General features: G+C 37.2%; 1 protein-coding gene across 7 annotated transcripts in view; it reads left to right on the plus strand.

Moving 5' to 3' along the window:
• The window catches only part of TUT4 (terminal uridylyl transferase 4), a 122,147-nt gene that overhangs the window by 80,827 nt on the left and 19,054 nt on the right, over window positions 1-22,266 (plus strand). For all 7 annotated transcript variants that reach the window (XM_080657219.1, XM_080657220.1, XM_080657221.1 and 4 more), the window contains 8 exons: window positions 69-760; window positions 4,682-4,832; window positions 10,430-10,516; window positions 12,446-12,549; window positions 15,848-15,905; window positions 15,997-16,100; window positions 16,377-16,466; window positions 18,016-18,129. In XM_080657219.1, coding sequence (XP_080513345.1) covers window positions 69-760; window positions 4,682-4,832; window positions 10,430-10,516; window positions 12,446-12,549; window positions 15,848-15,905; window positions 15,997-16,100; window positions 16,377-16,466; window positions 18,016-18,129 — 1,400 coding nt within the window. The remainder of the gene's footprint in view (window positions 1-68; window positions 761-4,681; window positions 4,833-10,429; window positions 10,517-12,445; window positions 12,550-15,847; window positions 15,906-15,996; window positions 16,101-16,376; window positions 16,467-18,015; window positions 18,130-22,266) is intronic.

Raw genomic sequence — 22,266 nt, forward strand, 5'->3', positions numbered from 1 at the left:
TTTGTATAATCTTGAAAACGTAGTTTGTTAGTAAATACTTATCAACTGACCATTTTCTTTTTTATTAGATCCATTTTCAGTCAAGAGGAATGTTGCACGGAGCTTAAACAGCCAGCTTGTTTATGAATATGTTGTGGAGAGATTCAGGGCAGCTTATCGATATTTTGCCTGTCCTCAGAGGAAGGATGCAGATAAATCTGTGGATTCCATGAAAAAAGAAAAAGGGAAAATAAGCAATAAGAAACCAGTCAAGACTGACAAGACATCTAATTGTTGCATTCAACTTGGGAAAAGCACAGAAAACATAAATGCAGAAAGAGGTCAACCTGGTAAATATGATGAAATGAAATGTACATCACAGAGATGTATTACTGAAGATGACAATTTGTTGGTAACTGAACTAGTTTTGGCTGAACATGGACAGGAATCTTCATCTCTTTCTACCAGTGAAGGCAGAGAATTAGAGCCAAAATCAATTAAGAAACAAGATGATTTAGTTCCTTCAGAAACTTGTTTAAAAAAGGAGCTCAGCCAATGTAATTGCATTGATTGTAAATCCTCTGACCCAAATGAGTCTGTTGGTATAGACTGCAGGTCAGATTTAGAAACAGAGAGTTCACATCAGAGTGCGTGCACCGACACATCTGCTACCTCTTGCAACTGCAAAGCTACAGAAGATGCTTCTGACCTTGATGATGATAACCACCCCACCCAGGAATTACATTATGTGTTTGATAAGTTTATTTTAACCTCTGGCAAGGTAGGATACAGTTTGTAAACAATCTGTAAGATGTTGTGGTGTACTTATAGTTCTTAGATACAGAAATATAAAAATAGTTGTTTTGGAATAATATTTTAGTGTATATTTTAATTTTACTTACTGCATTTTTGCTAATTTGCCTTTAAAGAATGTATATAAAACCCCAAAAGGTTTCAGCACTCTATTAGTAGTTGATTTGCTTCACTTTCTTATATATGAAAATCAGTTATCAGATATTTTATGAAAATCAGTTTGGCAAAGGCACATATATTTTAAATTTTGCTTATTTTTTTATACGCAGTGATTATTTTTTCTTCCACAAATGAGAATACAAGGTTTGTGAACTATAATGGTATTCTATTTTAAAGGTTTTTTTGTTTTATTAATACTTACCCGAGGATATTTTTTTCCATTGATTTTTATAGAGAGTTGAAGGGAGGGGGAGAGATGGAGAGAAACATCAATGTGAGAGAGAGACATTGATTGGTTGCCTCCAGCACACATCTCAAATGGTGCTGGGGACCGAACCTGCAACCTGAGACCCTTCGGTGCTCGGGCCAATACGCCAACCAATGAGCCAAACCGGACAGGGCATTAACTTTCCTACTTTTAAAGAGGCATGTTCTGAACTTTAACTTGATAAATTGCAGAAAATAAGATATTCCAGTGGACAGAAAATAAGCAGTAACTACTTTGTTAACAAAAGAAAGTTTCAGCTAAGTCATGTTGCTTCCAGTACAGTATATACAATTGAAATATTATTAGCACCCAGGGTGCTGATTATATAGATTATGTGTCAACCAGGTGGAATATTATAAAAACAACTGGAATGTCATCCAGTTTTATTGTTTTATCAATAATTACTTTTTCACAGCTTAAATTTTTTAATGTAATTACTAAGCTGTGTTTCTTCATTTTTTGTAAGGATACATCTATTGATTTTGTTTAGGTTGCAGTATTTAGGGTATATGGACTATTGAAAGGATGAAATAAATGGCAGAGTTTTAGAAAAGACTCTTAATTATATAGCTGTAGTTTATATTTCTTCTACTTTATAGATTTTTCTACCTGGAAACTTATATTAAGGTAGCTGTTTCTCCAATTTTAATTTTTTTCTAATTATCTATAACATATTTCTAGAATTTTCCGATATATATTTCATTTTAAAAAGCTTTGCGGGGGAAGAGGGCCTGGGAGCGGGCTAAAGGGGGCCAATAGGGGTGAAAAGGGACATATGTAATACTTTCAAAAATAAAGAATTATTAAAAAAAGAAAGCTTTGCAAAGCTGATAGAAATTCCTATGGTACTACTGTTAATTAGCCCACAGCATAGCATTCCTACAAATAGAGGTTTCTGTATATAATTTTCACCAGAGTTCATAGCTAGGTAAATGTCCAGGCTAATCCTGGAGGAAGAAGCTAACTCTAGGATCTAGGCATCCTATATAATAAAAGGGTAATATGCAAATTGACAGAACAGCGGAATGACTGGAACTCCTTCGGCTCCTTGGCCTGCCCCTGAGTGGGCATCCAATCAGGGGTGGGGCTGGCTGGCAAACTGCTCACGACCCCTTGCCCCAGCTGGCCCCTCGCCCAAGCGGGCACCCCCACTCCAATTGGGGGCGGGGGCGGCTGGCAAACACCCATGGCCCCTCACCCCAGCCAGCCCACCCCCTATGATCCCCATCGGGGTGGGCCAGCTGGACCCCACCAGTGCACGAATTCGTGCACTGGGCCTCTAGTATTATAATAAAGAAAAAAGTTGTGCTTTTCCTTTACCATATGAGGGTTTTTTTTAAATAGTTGGGGAAATTTTCACTGTTTTAGCTACCTGTCTGTCTGATAGTGTGTTGGAATAAATTTTAAATTGTGGCATAGGGTTTGAAGTTACATTTATGGCTATAACATAAGAATTGTTCCTTGTATGAAGCAGATTTATTTTTAGAGTTCAGTTCTACAGTTTGGTTTCTTGAATACCTTGCTAATGTAATAAATTGAACCAGCTAGGCAAGCAACGGTTCTAGGATTGATTAGTTCTGAAGATAGAAAATGTTTAGAGTGAAATGAAAGGTGCCACTTGAAATTTTTTTATACAATCACTAGAAGCCTGATGCACGAAGATTCGTGCTAGAATAGGCCTTCCTTTCCCTGGCTGCCAGCACCACCTTTCTACTCCAGCCCTGGAGCCGCCTCTTTCTGCTTTGGCCTCACCTTCCCACGCTGCCCAGAGGCCCTGAGAGACCAGGGGTGGGGGGGAATGCCTGCGTCATTGCCATAGCGATGATACAAGTGTCCAACCCGCCCCCGGTTGCTCGGCGCCTGTGTATGCAAATTAACCTCCATCTTTGTTTGGTTAATTTGCATATCACTCCTGATTGGCTGGTGGGTGTAGCGGAGGTACGGTCAATTTACATGTTTGTCTATTATTAGGTAAGATGTCCTCCATAGTGATATTTTTGGTCAACAATGGACTACCTATACAATGGTGATCCCATAAGATTATAATAGATGATAAACAAAAAAAGTTTGTTTTTGATGTGAAAAGAAAAGGTTGGACCTGACTATAGTGTAAATTTACTGCTAGCTAGCTCTGGGTGATTTAGATGAGGCTCAGCTTGCTGTTCACCAGCTATGTGCCTAGCTGGTGAGAGATTCAGGGCAGCTTATCAATATTTTGCCTGTCCTCAGAGGAAGGATGCAGGTAAATCTGTGGGTCTTTTTTCCTAACCCTCTGGAATTGACGCGGGAGCAAGAGCTGGGGAGGAGGGAGCGCATAGCGCGCACGTGCGTGTACATGCGCGCGCGCGCGCGCGCGCACACACACACACACACACACACACTATCCTGCACACGCTCACTTCCTTTCCTTCTGTTTCTCTAGCTCTTCCCTCACAGTCTGCTTCCTCCCTTCTTCTCTTTCTCCCTTTTCCTCTCCTTCTCCTCCTCCCCCTCTTATTATTTCTCATATCAGTCTTCATCTCTGTGGTTCTCTTTTGATCTCTGCTCTCTCTTTTTTTCCCCTTCTCTCTATCCCCTCCTTCCTGCCTTCTCCTGATGTCTACTCACCCTCCAATGTTGTCCCATCCACAGCCCTTACTTTGCCCTGCAAATGCACACGCACACTTTTATACCATATTTTTACTGTATCTTTTCTATGATTAGATATACAAGTACTTAGCAAAATGTTATAGTTGCCTGCAGTATTCAGTACAGTAACGTATCGTCCAGGCTTGTAGCCTAGAAACAATAGGCCAGCCGTGGGCAAACTACGGCCCGTGGGCCGGATCCGGCTGTTCTATCCGGTTCTCTTGCTCTCCCCTCCGCTCCTTTACTTTGAATTTATATTAGTTCACACAAACACTCCATCCATGCTTTTGTTCCGGCCCTCCGGTCCAGTTTAAGAACCCATTGTGGCCCTCGAGTCAAAAAGTTTGCCCACCCCTGGGCTATACCATATAGCCTTCATAGATAGTAGGTTATACCATCTAGGTTTATGTAAGTGCACTCTGTGATGTTCTCAAAACTACAAAATCACCTGATGATGCATTTCTCAGAACATATCCCCTATTGTTAAGTGATATACAACTGTAATCTACTTAGTTAAAGCTCTTAGTAGATTAAATAGTAATGCATGTATTTCATTTGGGGACTGATAAAACTATTGGAATTAATCTATATCTTTTTTCATCACCTGGTATTTTATTTTACATCATCAGATAAAGCTAATCCTTGATAATACCATTTTAGTGGGGAAGAAAATTAAAGTGGTTGGCTCAAAATATGTTTTTTACGTTTAACAATGCATTTCATTAACATGCTTTTCCCCCAGCCCCAGTCTTCTGAAAGCACAGGTTATCAGAACTGAGTTACATAAAATATTCTGTTTGGACCTGCTTTTATTATTTTTTTGCCTTTATTTAGCCACCAACGATAGTATGCAGCATCTGCAAAAAGGATGGCCATTCAAAAAATGATTGCCCGGAGGATTTCAGGAAAATTGACCTAAAACCTCTGCCACCAATGACAAATCGATTTCGGGAAATACTTGATTTAGTATGTAAAAGATGTTTTGGTAAGTCTTTTATTATTAGAAATGAGACTAATTTCTTTCTTAGATTTTTATATTTATTTATTTGTTTTATTATTTAAAAACCATTTGCTTACGTTTGTTTTGGTAGAGGTTTTTGAATAGTTTAGAGACCCAACTATAAATATTTACTAAATGTCTACTGTGTGCAGGACACTGTGATAAATGCCAAGGGGAATACAGAGACCCTATGTGTTGCTTTTAAGAAGCTTAGACTCTGGATCTGTGCTGTCTCATATGGCTATATGTGGCTATTTAAATTTAAATTAATTAAAATGAACTGAAATGAACAATTAAGTTCCTCAGTTATACCAGCTACATCTCAAGTACTGAATAGCTACATGTGTCTAGTAACTACTGTATTGGACAGTCTAAATAGAGAACTTTTTTTTTAATCCTCACCTGAGTTTTTTTTTCCATTGATTTTTAGAGAGAGTGCAAGGGAGCAAGGGAGTGCGGGAGAGAGAAACGTCAATGTGAGAGAGGCTCATTGATTGGTTGCTTCGCCCATGCGCCCCGACTGGGGCTGTGGTTCGAATCTGCAACCCAGGTACATGCCCTTGACTGGGATCAAACCTGAGGCCCTTTGGTGTGCAGGCTGACACTAAAACCACTGAGAAACACTGGCCAGGGCTAGATAGAGAACATTTTTATCATTGCAAAGTTCTTGCACAGAGCTGCTCTAGATGAATGTATAAGACACATATGAACATTGCCATAACTGGAGAAAATGCAATGCAAACACAATTTTAACTGGGATGGATCAGAGGAATTGGAATTAATGATGTGACATTTGAGTTGGAACTTGAAATATAGGAGATTATGCATAAAACCAAAGGGTGTTTAATTTGTCTGAGAGAATAATTACCTTAGGTTTGGTAGAATATAAGAAAGGCAATAGAGGGAGATAAGGATAAAGATATTTTGAGGAAATCCTTACATACAGGGGTGGGCAAAAGTAGGTTTACAGTTGTTTGTGTGCAAAAATATGTAATAGAAGAAAAATAATACTGTTTTGCATGCTCACAACTGTATACCTTTTGCCCACCCCTATACCTTATTCAACACACATTTATAGTATATCGGATGAATCTTCACTCAGTAAACATTTTTTAAAAATTAATTTTTTTAAATTAAAGTTATTGGGATGACATAGCAAATATTTCTAAATTATTTGCTGTGTCCAGGTAAGATAAAATTTCTGATGTAACATTTTATCCTTCCTTATCTTCATTTCCTGCCAGGCAACCACTTACCTGCTTTTTGTTACTGTAGATTAGTTTACATTTTCTGTTTTATATTTTTTTAAAAATTCATTTTTACTGATTTTAGAGAGGAAGGGAGAGGGAGAGATAGAGATAGAAACATCAATAATGAGAGAGAATCATTGACTGGCTGCCTCCTGCATAATTGGGGATCTAGCCCACAACCAGGGCATGTGCCCTGACTGGGAATGGAAGTGTGACTTCCTGGTTCGTAGGTCAACGCTCAACCACTGAGCCACTGTGGCCGAGCAGTTTGCATTTTCTAGAGTTCTATATAAATAGAATCACAAAGCATGTACTCTTTTTTTTTTTTTTGCGAGGGGAAGGGAAGAGGTCTGACTTCTTTTACTTAGCATAATTATTTTGAGATTCATCCATATTGTGTGTATCAATGATGATTTATTCCTTTTTATTTCTGAGTTATATTTCATTATATGGATGTATCACAATTTGTCTACCCATTCACCTGTTGATGAATACTTGGTTTGCTTCTAAATTTTATTACAAATAAATCTGCAGTATACTTTCATGTGTAAGTCTGGGTATATACATATGCTTTACTTTCTCTTGGGTAAATACCTAGGAGTTGAATGGTCCAATCATCGCACATTTTTTATAATGTAATATAATTTATTCCATTTGTTTGTATTTAGTTACTTATCTCAATATGGACTCATGGATATTTTATACTTTGGGTTTTAATCCAATGCCACTTTATTTTGTTGCTCAAATTGTTACAGATTTGGCTATTGGGAGCTCTTTCAGTTGGTTCATGTGTTTCTTTAATAAACCCCCATCAGTGTATGGGTTTTGCTTGGTTTTTTTTTTAACACTTTCTTACTTTTCTGGCATTACAAATGTTCCAGGTCATCATATATATATTTTCTGCATTTCTCCCAAGAGCCCTGGTTTCTTTTATTGGATAATGGTATTAGAAACCAAGGGTACCTGTTATTACTGGACTAGGGGCCCAATGCACGAAATTCGTACAGGGGGGCTGGGGGGTTCCCTCAGTCCAGCCTGCACCCTTTCCAATCCGGGACCCCTCAGGGGTTGTCCAACTGCCAGTTTAGGATCAGGCCTAAACTGGCAGTCGGATATTCCTCTCACAATCTGGGACAATGGGCTCCTAACTGCTCACCTGCCTGCCTGCCTGATCACCCCTAACTGCACCCCCTGCTGGCCTGGTCACCCCCAACTGCCCCCCCGCCAGCCTAGTCACCACCAACTGCCTACCCCCTGCCAGCCTGGTCACCCCCACTGACCTGGTCGCCCCTTACTGCCCCCCAGCCCCTAACTGCCCCCCGCCAACCTGGTTGCCCCTTACTGCCCCCCCCCCTGCCGGCCTGGTCGCTCCAACTGTCCCCCCACTGGCCTGGTCACCCCACACTGCCCCCTCTGCCAGCCTGGTTGCCCCTCACTGCCCCCGCCCGCTTGCCTGGTCACCCCCAACTGCCCCCCATGCCGGCCTGGTTGCCCCACGCAGCTTGCTGCTCGGTTGTTTGGTCGTCCCTCACTAACCCCCCTGCCGGCCTGGTCACCCCATGAAGCCTGCTGCTCAGTTGTTTGGTTGTCCCTCACTAACCCCCCTGCCAGCCTAGTTGCCCCATGCAGTCTGTTTGGTCATCCATTCGGTTGCGATGGTTGCTTAGGCTTTTATATATATAGATACTAGAGGCCTGGTGCATGAAAATTCATGCACTGGAGCGGGAGTCCCTCAGCCCGATCTGACCCCTCTCACAGTCCGGGAGCCCTCAGGGTCAGGAGGCAACCCAGCACTCAGGGGAAGGCGACGCCCCATCACACTTCCGCTGCTGCCACTGCTGGCAGCACAAGTCTCGGCTGGCCCTGGTTACCTGAGCCTCAGGCGGCCCTGGGCAGCTGGGCAGCCGCCATCTGAGGCTTGCCTGCACCTCGGGCTGGCCCTGGGCGGCTGGGGGGCTGAGGGGACTGGGGGACTCCAGAGGCAGGCACGTGGAGTGGCCGGGCCTGCCGCCCCGGCGGGGCTGAGGGGACTGGGCATTGCCATCTTGTGGCTGTGGGTGCTGCCATCTTTGAGGGCGGGGCAGCCAATTAGCATATTCTCTCCTTATTGGCTGTGGGCGCTGCCATCTTTGAGGGCGGGGCATTCAATTAGCATATTCCTTCCTTATTGGCTGTGGGCGCCGCCATCTTTGAGGTTGGGACAGTCAATTAGCATATTCCTTCCTTATTGGCTGTGGGCCCTTCCATCTTTGTGATGGTGTGAGGGTCAATTAGCATATTGCCTCTTTATTAGGTTAGATTGTTGCTTCTAGGCCCTCTGAGCAAGAAAATGTGTGTATACTAACATATATACATATATGTGTATATCTATGTATATATATATATACACACACACACACACACACACACACACACACATCTATGAATATTTCTATATGTAACCATCTTATCTACATTAAGCTAAACATGACTTTCTACTGATGTCTCCAACTCTAATACATTATTACATGGCTTATTCTAGCCTCTTCTTATCTGTAAATTTCCACTCCAATAGTGAGAAATCTGGCTCCCACCATCTGCCACATATTTATTTAGTTGTTCCATTTAAGTACATATCTATAGCATTATCGGAACTGTTATCCTGTACCCCTGTGGAAAACAACTTTATCAATTAGAGTACAGTGCTTATATGCAGTTGCTTTTGTTTTTAGTCTTATAGACTCCACTAATCTTCAAAGTTACTTAGGTTAGCACCTTTTCCTCCACTCCCTTGAGTGAAGTTGTCTTATCTATATACACTGAGTGGCCAGATTATTACGATCTCTGAACGCATAATAATCTGGCCACTCTGTGTGTGTGTGTGTGTGTGTGTGTGTGTGTGTGTGTGTGTGTGTAAAACAGGTCCAGTGCATGAATTCGTGCATGGGTGGGGTCCGGCCAGCCTGGTCAGGGGGAGGGGAAGTGGGTGGTTGGCCGGCCTGCCTGCTGGTCAAACTCCTGGTCGAGGGGACAATTTACATATTAGCCTTTTATTATATAGGATATACACTGAGTGGCCAGATTACTATGCATTCAGAGATCATAATAATCTGGCCACTCAGTGCATAAAAAAGCCCAGCGACCGAACGGCAGAACGACCACCAGGAGCTGCCCCCCGGTGGTCAGTGTGCTCCCACAGTGGGAGCGCTGCTTGGCTGACTGGGATGAACGGCGCTTCCACAGCGGGCTGATCCCTGCAGGCCACGCCCCCCACCAGCGCATGAATTCGTGCACCAGACCTCTAGTACATTTATAATACTGTTAGATTTTTTAGTTATAGCCTGCATTCCATCCTGAGATTGCCTGACCTCCTAGATGAGTTTTTAAAATTTGCATATTGTAAAGTTCACTTTTTGTGCTGCAGAGTTTTATGGGTTTTGACAAGTGCATCATATCACGTGTTACCATTAGAGTATCCTACAAAATAGTTCACTACTCTAAGAAAAGAATAATCACATTTATTTCAGCTAATCAAGTTGCAAGTGCTGATACATTTGTTTTGCAAAAGCTGAGTATTAGTTTAATTCATTACAGTTAATTACTGTTTGTTCCCATTAGCTATTAACTTTATATACATCTGGAGGAGGAGATATGAAAAAAAGACTATTCTTAAGGAATGGTGGGGCAAAAGTAGGCTTACAATTGAGAATACTCGAAACACACAGTTTATACTTACATTATTCTTTATTATTATTTTCCATATGAACAACTATAAACCTACTTTTGCCCCATCCTATATATGGTCTTATTTTTAAAAATAAGGTGAATATAAATGAAACAACTAGAAAACTAAAAAGACAGTGTAAATTAAACTGATAAGTAGTTTGGAGAACTAAGGAAATTTAGTTAAGGAAATGTCTTTGAAGACTCATTGAGTAAAGCAACTTATAGGGAAGATGTGAATCTTGACCAGGCATTTGTGGCAACTGTTAGATTTGAAGGTCAGGTACCTAGTGTAACAGTAGGAGTGTAGTCTTACCATGAGGGAAGAACAAGCATATGTGTGGGAGAAAGTAGAGTGTCTGAAGAAAATGATTTTAAATAATTTGTAGAAGTAAATATATTTTGTAGATATTTCATAAGGAAAATGATCATGTGAAATGAACATAGATCTATAAAAATTATCTTTTTGCTGTTTTCTGCCCCTTCCTTCCCTAGTAACATTTATAACTTTATATTCATAGAAGTTAACAAGTAATAAAGAAATTTTAAGTAAAGTTTTTAGGGTAAAAAAATAGAAGATATTTTCAGATTTTGTTTTTCTTACTTTTCTTTTTTCTTTTTTCAATTTAGATGAGTTGTCACCACCTTTCTCTGAACAACACAATAGGGAACAAATTTTAATGGGCTTGGAAAAGTTTATTCAAAAAGAATATGATGGTATGTCATATGTTAAAAATTGATACTTTTGTTACTATAGTCACTTGATCTGAATTTCATTCATTTTTTTAAAAAGTGCTTATTGAATGTTATGTGTTAGATACTATTCTAGGTGCTGGGGATACAGTGCTAATAAAAGATGTGAAACTTGCTCTCATGAAGCTTATAGTAAGAAGGGGAGACATAGTCAAGTGAAAAAATATGTATGTAATATAAGATCAGGAAAAAAATGCTATTAAAGTTCAGGAGTTAAGAGGATAGTAATGGAGTGTTATGGTAGTTCTTTCTGATAAAGTGACATTTGAGCAGAGCCATAAATAATATGAAGGAGCAAGTAATATGATTCTCTAAGGAGAGAACATTCTAGAAAGAAAGAGTAACAAATATAAACACCCCAAGATTGGATTATGTTTGGTATGTTTGAAGGTCAGCCAGGAAGTCATTGTGGCTGGAGTGGAGTGAATGAAGTGACTGTACTAGAAAGATGAGGTGAGAGAGGTAGCCTAGAGACTGGATCATTAGGGCCTTATAGATGTTGATAGAAGGACTTTGAATTTTATTTTGAGTAATGAGAAGCTTCTGGAGGATTTTAACACTTAAGTGACATGATCTGAGAGAACAGAGTATAGATTCATAAGAATGGAAGCAAGCAGAATATTTTAAGAGGCTGCTGCATAGATTCAGATGAGATATAACAGTGACTTGAAAGAGTAGATGAGAAGTGGTCAGATTTAGGATATATCTTGAATGTAGAGCCAACAGGATTTGCTGATGCATTGCATGTTAGATGTAAGGAAAAGGAGTCAAGGATGGTTTCAAGGTGTTTACCTCAATAGTTGGGTGGTGCTATTTAACTGAGATGGCAAAAATAGCAGAAGGAGCAGGTTTTGAGTATAGGGGTGAAGAATCAAGAGTTCTATAGCCAAGTATTGTAGAAAAGAATAAAGAATTGATTTATAATCAGAATGAAGTATTTTTAAAAGATAATCTGTTATGTGCTATAAAATTCCATATTTGAATTATATTTGCTGTTATGTAAAATATTGACCAAATCTGAAGTCCCTGTTATATTAAACTGATGCACATTTTTATTTGCTCATGAGCATAACTTCTTTTATATCTCAGTTATCATTGAAATTTCAAGTTAGAGTATCAGAACTGAAAGGGGGATTAAGTTTTGAAAATATAGAGTTTGTTATCTAAATGTATAGTCTATAAGAATTACTAGGGAGAAAAACCTGATCCTGTTAAGTCACAGCTTGTTTGAAGTGGCATCTGTAATGAATGATACTAAGAATAAGAAGATAGTCCTATCATAATTTGTAGCAAATGGATTAATGTCTCACTTTTGGAGGAGAATTAATTCTATTTATTAAGGTGGTATTTATAGGACTACTTGAATTGTGCCTTAAAAAAAAACTAGGTTTATTTCCAAGACATAAATCTCTAAGTATTGGTCTTAAGTATTGGTAGTGATGTTGAGAATGAATAAAAGTGGATGAATTTATGAGATAGTTAAGTTGGAAGAAGCTAAACGACTTGGTTTTTTTGGATGTGTAGGAGTTAAGAATCACACGTATATTTCTGACTTGGGCAACTGAGTGGATGATGATAACTATTTTCTGAGAAGGATTATAGATATAATTGTAGGTTTGAGATGAGCTGATAGTTTAGTTTTGACTTGTTGAATTTATGATGTCTGGAAAAAATGGAAGAAGCAGTTAGATACATGGGTGTGGGAACTTGAGCAAAAGATCTGCACTTTAGATGAGTGTTTTGGAAATTCTCAATATATCTGTCAATGGTAGGTAATTTAGGGCATAAAATGTGGACAAGATCATTTGTGTTAGGCTATAGGTAGGTAATAGAAGACTCCTCTTTCCTGCTAATTATAAAACTTTTGACTTTTTTATTTTATTTTTTGCTTAGAAAAGGCAAGATTATGCTTATTTGGCTCTTCTAAGAATGGATTTGGATTTCGTGATAGTGATCTGGATATTTGTATGACCCTGGAAGGCCATGAAAATGCAGAGGTAAGAGTTATTAGTGTTTGGAAAGAGATGTGGAAGTTTATTTTCTTCCAGTGATTAATCTATTTTTAATTTTGTCTGTAGTATTGATAAAAATATATGGTGTCATTCTTTGTGTAAATATATTAGCAATAGCAGTGTTTGAAAATGTAAGATCATATTATCATTTTAAGAGACATTAAAATATTTAAATAAGTAAATTTTCTGTTTGAGTAATTTTATAATGCAAAAAGCATGTCACTGAGAGTTACAGGTGCTTGTAATAAATTGTTGGAAAAAGTTAATGTACCATAGAGTTGGAATTTTTTTCTTTAGAACTAATGAGAAGTTGGTGCTTCAGTTTGGTAGTAAACATTGATCTCACTATCTTTTCATATCTCTTCCATTAGGTCATGTCTTTGTATTACTAGAGATAGAAAAGAAAGGCAGACATATAATTTATAAATTGCTTGTGTTCTACAAGTTCATTGCAATTTTTGGGTACTTGGAACACATTTTTTTCTATAGAAGCAATGTTATAAATTATTTGTACTAATATAGCTTTACAGTGGAAAAGGCTGATAGGAAAAAAAAATGGATTCGAAATATGGTGTTAGAGGAGAGCTCTATGAATACCCTTGGACCACTAGAAAGAAAAAAGGGGGTCCTAGAACAAATTAAACCTAACACATTGCTGGAGGCAAAAATGATAAAAACTGAAGTTTTCCTACTTTGGGCATATCATGAGAAAGTCAGGGTTCTTTAGAAATGTCAAAAATGCTGTGAGAAATAAAAGTCAGCAGGAAAAGAGGATGGATTGACTTTATAGAAAAAACCCATAGGCATGAGTCTACAAGGAGCTGAGTAGGGCTATTGAGGTCAGGACATTGTGGACATTCATAGGGTCTCCAGGATTTGGAGCCAACTCAATAGCATGTAATATATAGGATAGCTTTTAGAAACTCATTTTTAGTGAGGAGGGAAATTGAAATTTGTTGAGTCCCTTGTATACACTTTTACATACATTATCTCATTTCACTCTTACAACCACCTTGGAGGTAGAAAATTTCCCCCATTTTACAGATGAGGAAACTGGGGCTTTGAAAGATAAACTTACTTGCCCACGTTCACAGCTAGTAAATGATGGAGCCGGGATTCATTCCCAGGTCTGTCTGACTCCCGAGTTCATGTTCTTTTTATTGTATCTCACAGCTTCTCTGTAATTTATTTAACCCAAAATGTAGCTGAAATATAGTACTAATGGTTCTGTAGACCTTAACCGAGCCGTGGGCAAACTACGGCCCGCGGGCCGGATCCGGCCCGTTCGGCTGTTCTATCTGGCCCGCGGAGCCGCAAGAGTGGAGGGTTCTCTTGCTCTCCCCTCTGCTCCTTTACTTTGAATTTATATTAGTTCACACAAACACTCCATCCATGCTTTTGTTCCGGCCCTCCGGTCCAGTTTAAGAACCCATTGTGGCCCTCGAGTCAAAAAGTTTGCCCACCCCTGCCTTAACCACTACTTTCTGAAATTGAAAGTTTTCTGAGTTCCACCATGAGATGCCAGGAGCAGACCTTCCCCCAGAGCACTTTCATCAGTGGGAATGGGCCTTTCTTCTTTGTGTACCAGGCTTCAACAGTGGGAACAAGATTGTCCAAGTTCCGGTAAAGAAAGGGGCTGATTGGACAAGGAAAAGTATCTCAGGCCTTCCTAGCAGCAACTAGAAAAGGAGGGGATCCTTATAGTTGCTCATTCCCTTACTAGCATAGTTATTGCTATTTATAGTTATTACTTGCAAGATTGGGGTGAGGCCAAGCTTCTGGCCATCTGTAGTGGTGTCAGTATAGCCTCTGTTGTATTATAAAATAATTCAGCAGAATAGTGAACCTATGTGTTTCTGAAATAGTTTTTTCAAAAAGTGGTTTTAGAATACTTAGAACCAGATTAGAGATGGCAGTGATGTCTGGTAGATCCATATTTCTGGCTCTTAAGAAATTGCTTCTGGTGTTTATTAACATCTTCTTATTCCATAAAGAAACTGAAAAGTTGTAAAATATTTTAGTTCTTTTTAACTAACTTCTATTCACGTGCCATCTACCTGGAGAAATGCCCCTTTCCATTTTGAAGATCAAGAATTGAGGGAATAAAAAATAATTTTTATCCAGGGAAGAGGTTAGAATTTTAGGTATCTCCTATATGAAATTGAATAGTCAGACTTCTAATTAGTAAGGGTTTATGTATTACATGTAATCTGTGGAAGGTTGAAACAGTGAAAAAGAATAATTTTTTTCAGATGAGCCATAATTGAAAATGTAAAATTTATCATACATTTAGTCTTGCATAAATTGTAATAAATTGTTGGAAAATAACCTCTTATTTTATTTGTGTTAATTAGTAAATAAAGTTTCCCTTGAAATCCCCTAGTTAAGCTGCAGTGGCTACTGCTTTCTTGAAGCTAAAAAGAGCATGTTGGGGATATGCAAAAGTGATTTTAGTAGTAAGTGTGGGCATTGATGTAAATACCCTTTAACTCAGTGCAGTTAATGTAAAATGCCATTATCTTTCCTGTTTCTTATATCATGGATAGCATTGCCATATCAACTCTGCTGTCTAGTTTTTAAAAAGTCAACATTTAAATATGCAGAGGTAAGAATTTCCTTGAAGAAGTAGATGCTGGTTACAGTAGGATTATTTTTCTTTTATTGGTCAACACAATAATAAAAAGCTCACAGACTTAAAGTGCTTATTTTGTGCCAAGCATGCTGCTGAATGCTTTACATACATGTCTCATGTAATCTCTCTAATTACATGAGAGAATATAATTATTTCAATTTTATAGAATAGTAGCATGAAGCTCAGAGGGGTTAAGAATCTGGACAAAGTCACATGGCTAGTCAGTACTTAATTTAAGATTTGAATTCAAATTTGTCTAAGTTCAGAGCCTATGTTCTTAATCACTAAATCGTTTTGCCTTCACCAAGCCCACCTGTAGTTGTTTCTTCACATATTTGAAAACATTATCATCTTGTCTTTGTGCTTCTCAAACTTTAATGTGGATGTGAATTACTTGGGGATCTTGATAAAATGTGAATTATATTCAGTAGCTTGAGGTGGGGCCTGAGATTCTGCATTTCTTTTGTTTCCAGATGATGCTGATCCTGCAGGTCCTTGGACCATATAGTTAAGTAGAAGGTTACATAGAGCTTATGGCTAGAGATTTTAAATGCTAGTATTAAATGCCTAGATTAAAGTAGAATTTGTACAAGGCCTAATTGAGTCAGACAAATTTTATTATTTATTTATTTTCTTCCCTTTTTTTTTTAGAAATTAAATTGTAAGGAAATAATAGAAAATTTGGCAAAAATTCTTAAGAGACATCCAGGTATGAATTTTAACTTATAACTTTAAAACACAAAATATTTTTTAGCTTTGTGAAAATTATTTAACTTAGTGAAGTTTTATTTTTTAATCAGGTTTAAGAAATATTTTGCCTATAACTACTGCCAAAGTGCCTATAGTAAAATTCGAACACAGACGAAGTGGTTTAGAAGGCGATATCAGTTTGTATAATACATTGGTAAGTTTTTCTTTATAGACCCAGGTATGTTTACACTTGTCATTGAAAAAGTTTATAGATTGTTGACTATATGTTTATATTTAATGCTTTCAAATGTGAGTGGTTTAAGGGAAAAAATTAATCATCTTGATATTTTCTTCAGATTGAAAATTAGTTTTTGGCTTATTTATAGGTATTTTAAGTTTACATTTATATGTTCCATTTGGAGTGTATGCTCTTGTTTTATCTAATTTTTAATAAATTTGAAATTATTTCAAATATGTAATTATTTTTCAGGCTCAACATAACACAAGAATGCTAGCTACTTATGCAGCTATTGATCCTAGAGTGCAGTACTTGGGATATACTATGAAAGTGTTTGCTAAGGTATGTATTAAAAAATTAATGATCTGCTTTGTTGTAAGACTCATGATTATTCAAGTGAAACATACTGATGTCACACTTGTGAAAAATAATTTCTGAGTTTTGTTTTCCTGAACTTTTAAAAAGAAGCACTCAATGTTAAATGGTTTAAATTATACTTCAGTCTGCAGGCCGACGCTCTATCCACTGAGCTAAACTGGTTAGGGCTCTAAATTATATTTATTTGAGTAGGGTGATTCTTTGTTTTTTCCTGTGCGTGCTCCAGTTCCATATGTAACTAGAAAATTTGTCATTGACAAAATTCCTCAATATGATAATGATTTTCATCCCCAACATCAGATTTCCTAACCCAGAGATTCTTAACTAGGATGGTAAGCCAGCTCCCATGCCTACAAGTCATATTTGATAGAGCTGCTTTTCTGGGTTTACCTTATAAACTATCTCCAACATGACAGTTCAGTACTCCCATGGAGTTTTAGTAATGAAACCAAGTGATTCATGTCAAGGAAATCATTCCTCTCCCTTAAAATAGTATCACCTAAAGCTTTACTCAAGGGAAGTCTCTGAGGGTTCATTTTGTGTGTTTTTATTAATTTTTTAAATAACCATGTGGTTCAGAATTCAAAACGTCTAAAGGGGTTTATGGTGGAGCCCTAGCCAGTTTGGCTCCGTGTATAGAGCTTCGACCTGTGGACTGAAGGGTCCCAGGTTCGATTCCGGTCAAGGGCACATGCCCGGGTTTTGGGCTTGATCCCCAGTAGTGGGCATGCAGGAGGCAGCCAATCAATGATTCTCTCTCATCATTGATGTTTCTATCTCTCCCTCTCCTTCCCTCTCTGAAATCAATACAAATATATTTTTTAAAAATAAATAAAGGGGTTTATGGTGGAAAATCTACCTTCCACAGCTGTCTCCTAGCCTATCAGTACCTCTTGCTGGAGGCACCCATTGTCAAAAGTTCTTCCAGAAAGATACCAGTACTGAAATTTCCTACCTCATTCTTGTTACAGGTATAAAGACATTGAAAACAGTGTTTTGCACTTTGCTTTTTTTTACTGAGCAATAGATATTGAAGATTATTTTTTATGAGTATAAAATAGTTTCTTTGTTCTTTTAAAATTGACTATATATTATTCCATTGTGTGAATACTCGTTAGTTTTTAAAATCTGTGCTGTACTGATACCTTAAGTTGTTTCTGATTTTTTGCTATTAAAACAGTGTCACAATGAAAACACTTCTTATTTAGTCATTTTACATGGGGGTTTTTAATCGCATATTTGCTGGATAAATTATTAGAACAGAACTGCTAAGTTAAACGAAATTGCTCTTGTAATTTTGATATTGCCAAATTATTCTTCATAGAATTTATGCTAACTTATACATCTATATGTATAAGTATCTGTTTACCCACACCCTCTATGACAGCTTGTTATTGAACTTTTGGATATTTGCCAGTTTGATGAGTTGAGAAAAAATTGTGTCTCAAACTAGTCAGTATTTTGCATGTAATAAGATTCTGAAGTTTTTTCAATCATTGTTATGTTTCTTTAGCGATGTGATATTGGAGATGCTTCCAGGGGAAGTTTATCTTCATATGCTTATATCCTTATGGTGCTGTACTTTCTGCAGCAGAGAAAACCACCTGTTATCCCAGTTCTACAAGAGGTAGGTGTTTAAGAAAATTATAAAGGAGTTTCTTGTGAAAACAATCCATCTAAACACACAGATCTTGCTCAGTTCATGAGGATTATGAAGGATTTTTTTCATTATGACATCCTAAGTTTTCTTCTATTAATGGTATAATCAGTGAATCTTTTAAAAGTTTTTATGGGAGAATATAGACTACCAAAAGAATAATAGATGAACAGTACTATTGAATATCTTTTGCAACATTTTTGTATTTTACAGTCAGAATGCTGCAGATCATTATGAAATTTATGTAGCCATCTACGAACTCATAAATTAGTCTCTCGAATGCAAATAAGTTTTTTCTCTTCAGAGTATTCTCTCTCCTTTTGCTTGGCAAGGAAGCTTGATTTATTCCTTTTTATATTTTGGTCAACTTTGTGAATTTTGGTTGAGAGAAAACCCAAGGAAATTCTTCCTCATCTCTGTAGGGTCATATTAATTGCATTAAACACAAGAATATGCATCAAAAGAAACAGATTTTACTCATACTCACTCAGACTTGGTGACTCAGAGTCCCTTTTTGTAGCCAATTTATATTCTCTGAAATAGGTACAAAGGAGTTCTTTTAAAAAAGAAATGTTTTTATTGATTTTAGAGAGAGGAAGGGAAAGGGAGAAAGAGAGAAACATCAATCAGCTGCCTCCTGCACACTCCCTACTAGGGATTGAGCCCACAACCCTGGGCATGTGTCCTGACTGGGAATTGAAGTGGCATCTTCTCAGTGCATGGGACAATGCTCAACTGAGTAACACTGACTGGGGCAAGTACAGAGAAGTTCGTAATCATCCATCTGTTCCTCCTCATTTTTGGCACAAAGTGGATTTGTAAACATTAGGGAGGATCCAGTTCTAATTTCTTAGAAAGGTCATTATTTTGAGGAAGGAGAGAAGCATCAGAATTGCCTGGTAAATCACATAGTCTAATTTCACATAAACTTTGATAGTCATGTCAAAGAAGAAAATCACAAAATAGCAAGCCATATGGTGGGTGTCAGATGGTCTTAGTAAGCTTTTAAAAGTTCTAATGAATGTCCTGGTTTTAGAAGTATTTCATTCCCTCTTTTAAACAAATAGTGGAAGAGAAATAAAGATTTTAAATGTCATTTTCTAGCAGAAAATTTTAAGTTGCTAAATCTATGTTGAGTGATGAGTGTTTTTTTTTTAAAACAAGATTGTTCTCTGAAGGATATTTAAAATTTATCATGAATTTATTAGGCCTGCCAGGGTCAAGATCATTCTCTGTATTAGTATAATTGTTATTAAGATCTTATATTTGGGGATATTTTGCATAATTGCCCAGTGCAGCCATTTGCTATGATTTGCTATGACTTTGGCAGAATACTATACTTAATTAAAATGGAATACAAATTATGGTGGCCTGTCTGTGTTCTCATTATATTACCCATGGATGAGGAGCCACTGAGGTAGCATGATACAATGGAAAGAGCAGGGCATAATTTTGGAGCAAGAAATAACTGGTTTGAATCCTAATTCTGACATTGTGGCCTTCAAAAAGGTGTCTCACCACCACTAGTCTTGAGTGAAAATGTAATAATGGTATTTCGGTGTTAATATAGGGAACAGAGACAATGAATTCTTTTGAATGTTGTAGGTGCTAATAAAATAGGTGTTCATAAATGGTGGTTGTTTTTATTATTATTAACTGTTATTATTATCATTAGCAGCTTTACTAATATTATTATTGGGAAAATGTAGGTAGGATTGCCATAGCCAACTTCAAGAACTCTCCCATTATCTGCTTAACAGACAATGATTGATGAAATGAGACAGTCCATGGAATGTTTTCCATCATAATGAGCTGTGATTGTGGGGGGCTTTGTGATACATATGAACTGATGATATATGGATTTTTGCTTCTGGCCTTTTTTGCTTGTCATATGGGACCCCATTGTCCATTGCTCTGGCATCATTTAAGTATTGGTCATTGGCATCGATCAACTTTTAAGGGTAAGGATATGTTTAATGAAGCTGATGATCTTTGACTCCATTTGTGATTGAACCTAGACTTTTAAGTGACTGGGTATAAATACGGCCCTGCAAAGACTCTTTTTAGTGGTCAACAATACAAAATTCTTTAGGTCAAAAGGAGCTTTTCTAAGTAGAATGATTTTGCTGTATTTTAGCAGATCATCTTAAGTAAAAGTAAATTTTCACTTAAAAATATGAGGAGTGTTGTTCAAACATGATATTATGAATGCTATGTTTTCGTAGTTTATATCAGCTTAAAAATTGCTGTTGAATGGGTGAGCCTGTGCTAAATGAAACAAACCAGTCACAAAAGGACAAATACCATATCATTTCACTTATATGAAGTACTTAGGGTAGTCATCTTCATAGACAGAAAGTAGAATGCTGGTTGCCAGAGGCTGTGGGGAGACAGGAATGGGTAATTATTATTTAATAGGTTCAGAGTTTTATTTTTGCAAGATGAAAATAATTCTGTGGATAGGTGAGCACAACAATGGGAATGTACTTAACGCCACTGAACTGTACATTTAAAATGTTTAAGATGGTTAATTTTATGTTATGTGTATTTTACCACAACTAAGAAATTGTAATTTGAAAATAGCAGTAAATACTAAATTATTACAATAAGAAAATAAATATGGAAATGTAGAGGGTTACTCTTTATACAAATATGATTGAATTGTTTGGTGAGGTTTCAGAGGGAGGACTGAGTGCTTGAGTGGAGAATAATTGGTGTTAAAAGATAAGAGAGAAAGAGAGAGAGTGTGTGTGTAAGAGTAAGAGAAGATACCATTAGTGCTTCTAAGGGCTGAGTCAGAGTGGAAAGTTAGGCATTGTGAAATAAGATAGTTTATAAAAACAGACAAGTCAGTGATTAAATACCCTCTAAAGCCTACAGGTCCATTTTACTGTGTTATCAGCCAACATAGTTGGGTTTGGATCATAGTTGTTACTCAAAAAGTAAGAATTTTTTTAAAAAGAATCAAAGTCTAAAGAGGTGTCTTGTGTCATTCCCCTATAATATAAAAGCATCAAATATTTTGGCCTCTTTAAAACCTGCATTTCTTTTTTGAGGGAAGGATCCCATGTATTTTGTTTTAGATATTAATAGCTGTAATTTCTACCTTTTTTGTTCTATAAAATGTCTGAATTTATGCTAGATGATTCTTAGTAACTATATTTGTTTATGTTATATGTAAATATAAAAAACATTTTATTAGCTTATGTCTCTTGAAATTATCTTTATGTAAATGTGCTTACAGAGTAGAAATATTCATTCAGTAAACATATATTAAGTATTTTCTATATGGCAGACTTTGATGTAATAGTAGGAATTTTAGTTCCAGAGATAATTATACCCACAAAGAACTTAAACCTGAGAGTGAATTAGAGGGACCAGGCATGTAGTTAATTTTATAATTCATTGTCCCATCTAACATGAAAGGGGCCTTGGGGACCACCTTATCTAGTGGTTTTAAAGTATACATTCTGGTAAACTCTTAGGAGCTCATTAGTGTATGTATGAAGAGTGGGGTAAGGAAAAATGGGGTATGTTTTCTCCATTCTGGCTTCTGTCAGAGTACCTTTGCTTTTTATCTGTTTTACACTTCTGAACTTCGAGGAAGGTTGCATTTTAGGAAAGAGTTTTACAGCTTAACAGAAAGATAAAATTTGAAAACAACTAGCCTAATTAATCTCATATCTTATTTTCATTGGTAAAACTGATGATTTAGGAACATAATTATATTGCTCAGAATCACTACTCGGCAAGACTAAGACTAGAAATAAGGTCTGCTGACTCTGAACTTACTGTAACTTTCTAATTGATTGTATCTGTTAAAATGCCTTTAGAGAATGAGTCTTAAAACTGCCTATAGAGGTTAGGTTAGTTGTGCCTATACAATCATCTTCTGGGGTAGTTTTCTTCTAGTAAAGTAGCATTACCCATTTAGGACAGTGAATAATTATTATAATTAATTATGAAGATTTTACAGTCTTTATCAACATGTCAGAGAAAGCTTCCTAATTTTCGTGTGTTTTTTTTAATCAATGTCCAGGGGGCTTTTCAGCCTCATGTGATAAAGATTAAAGGTACTAGACCCTTCCCTAAAACAAATAATTCCAT

This window comes from Plecotus auritus, assembly GCF_963455305.1.
Source record: "Plecotus auritus genome assembly, chromosome: 2".
NCBI lineage: Eukaryota > Metazoa > Chordata > Mammalia > Chiroptera > Vespertilionidae > Plecotus > Plecotus auritus.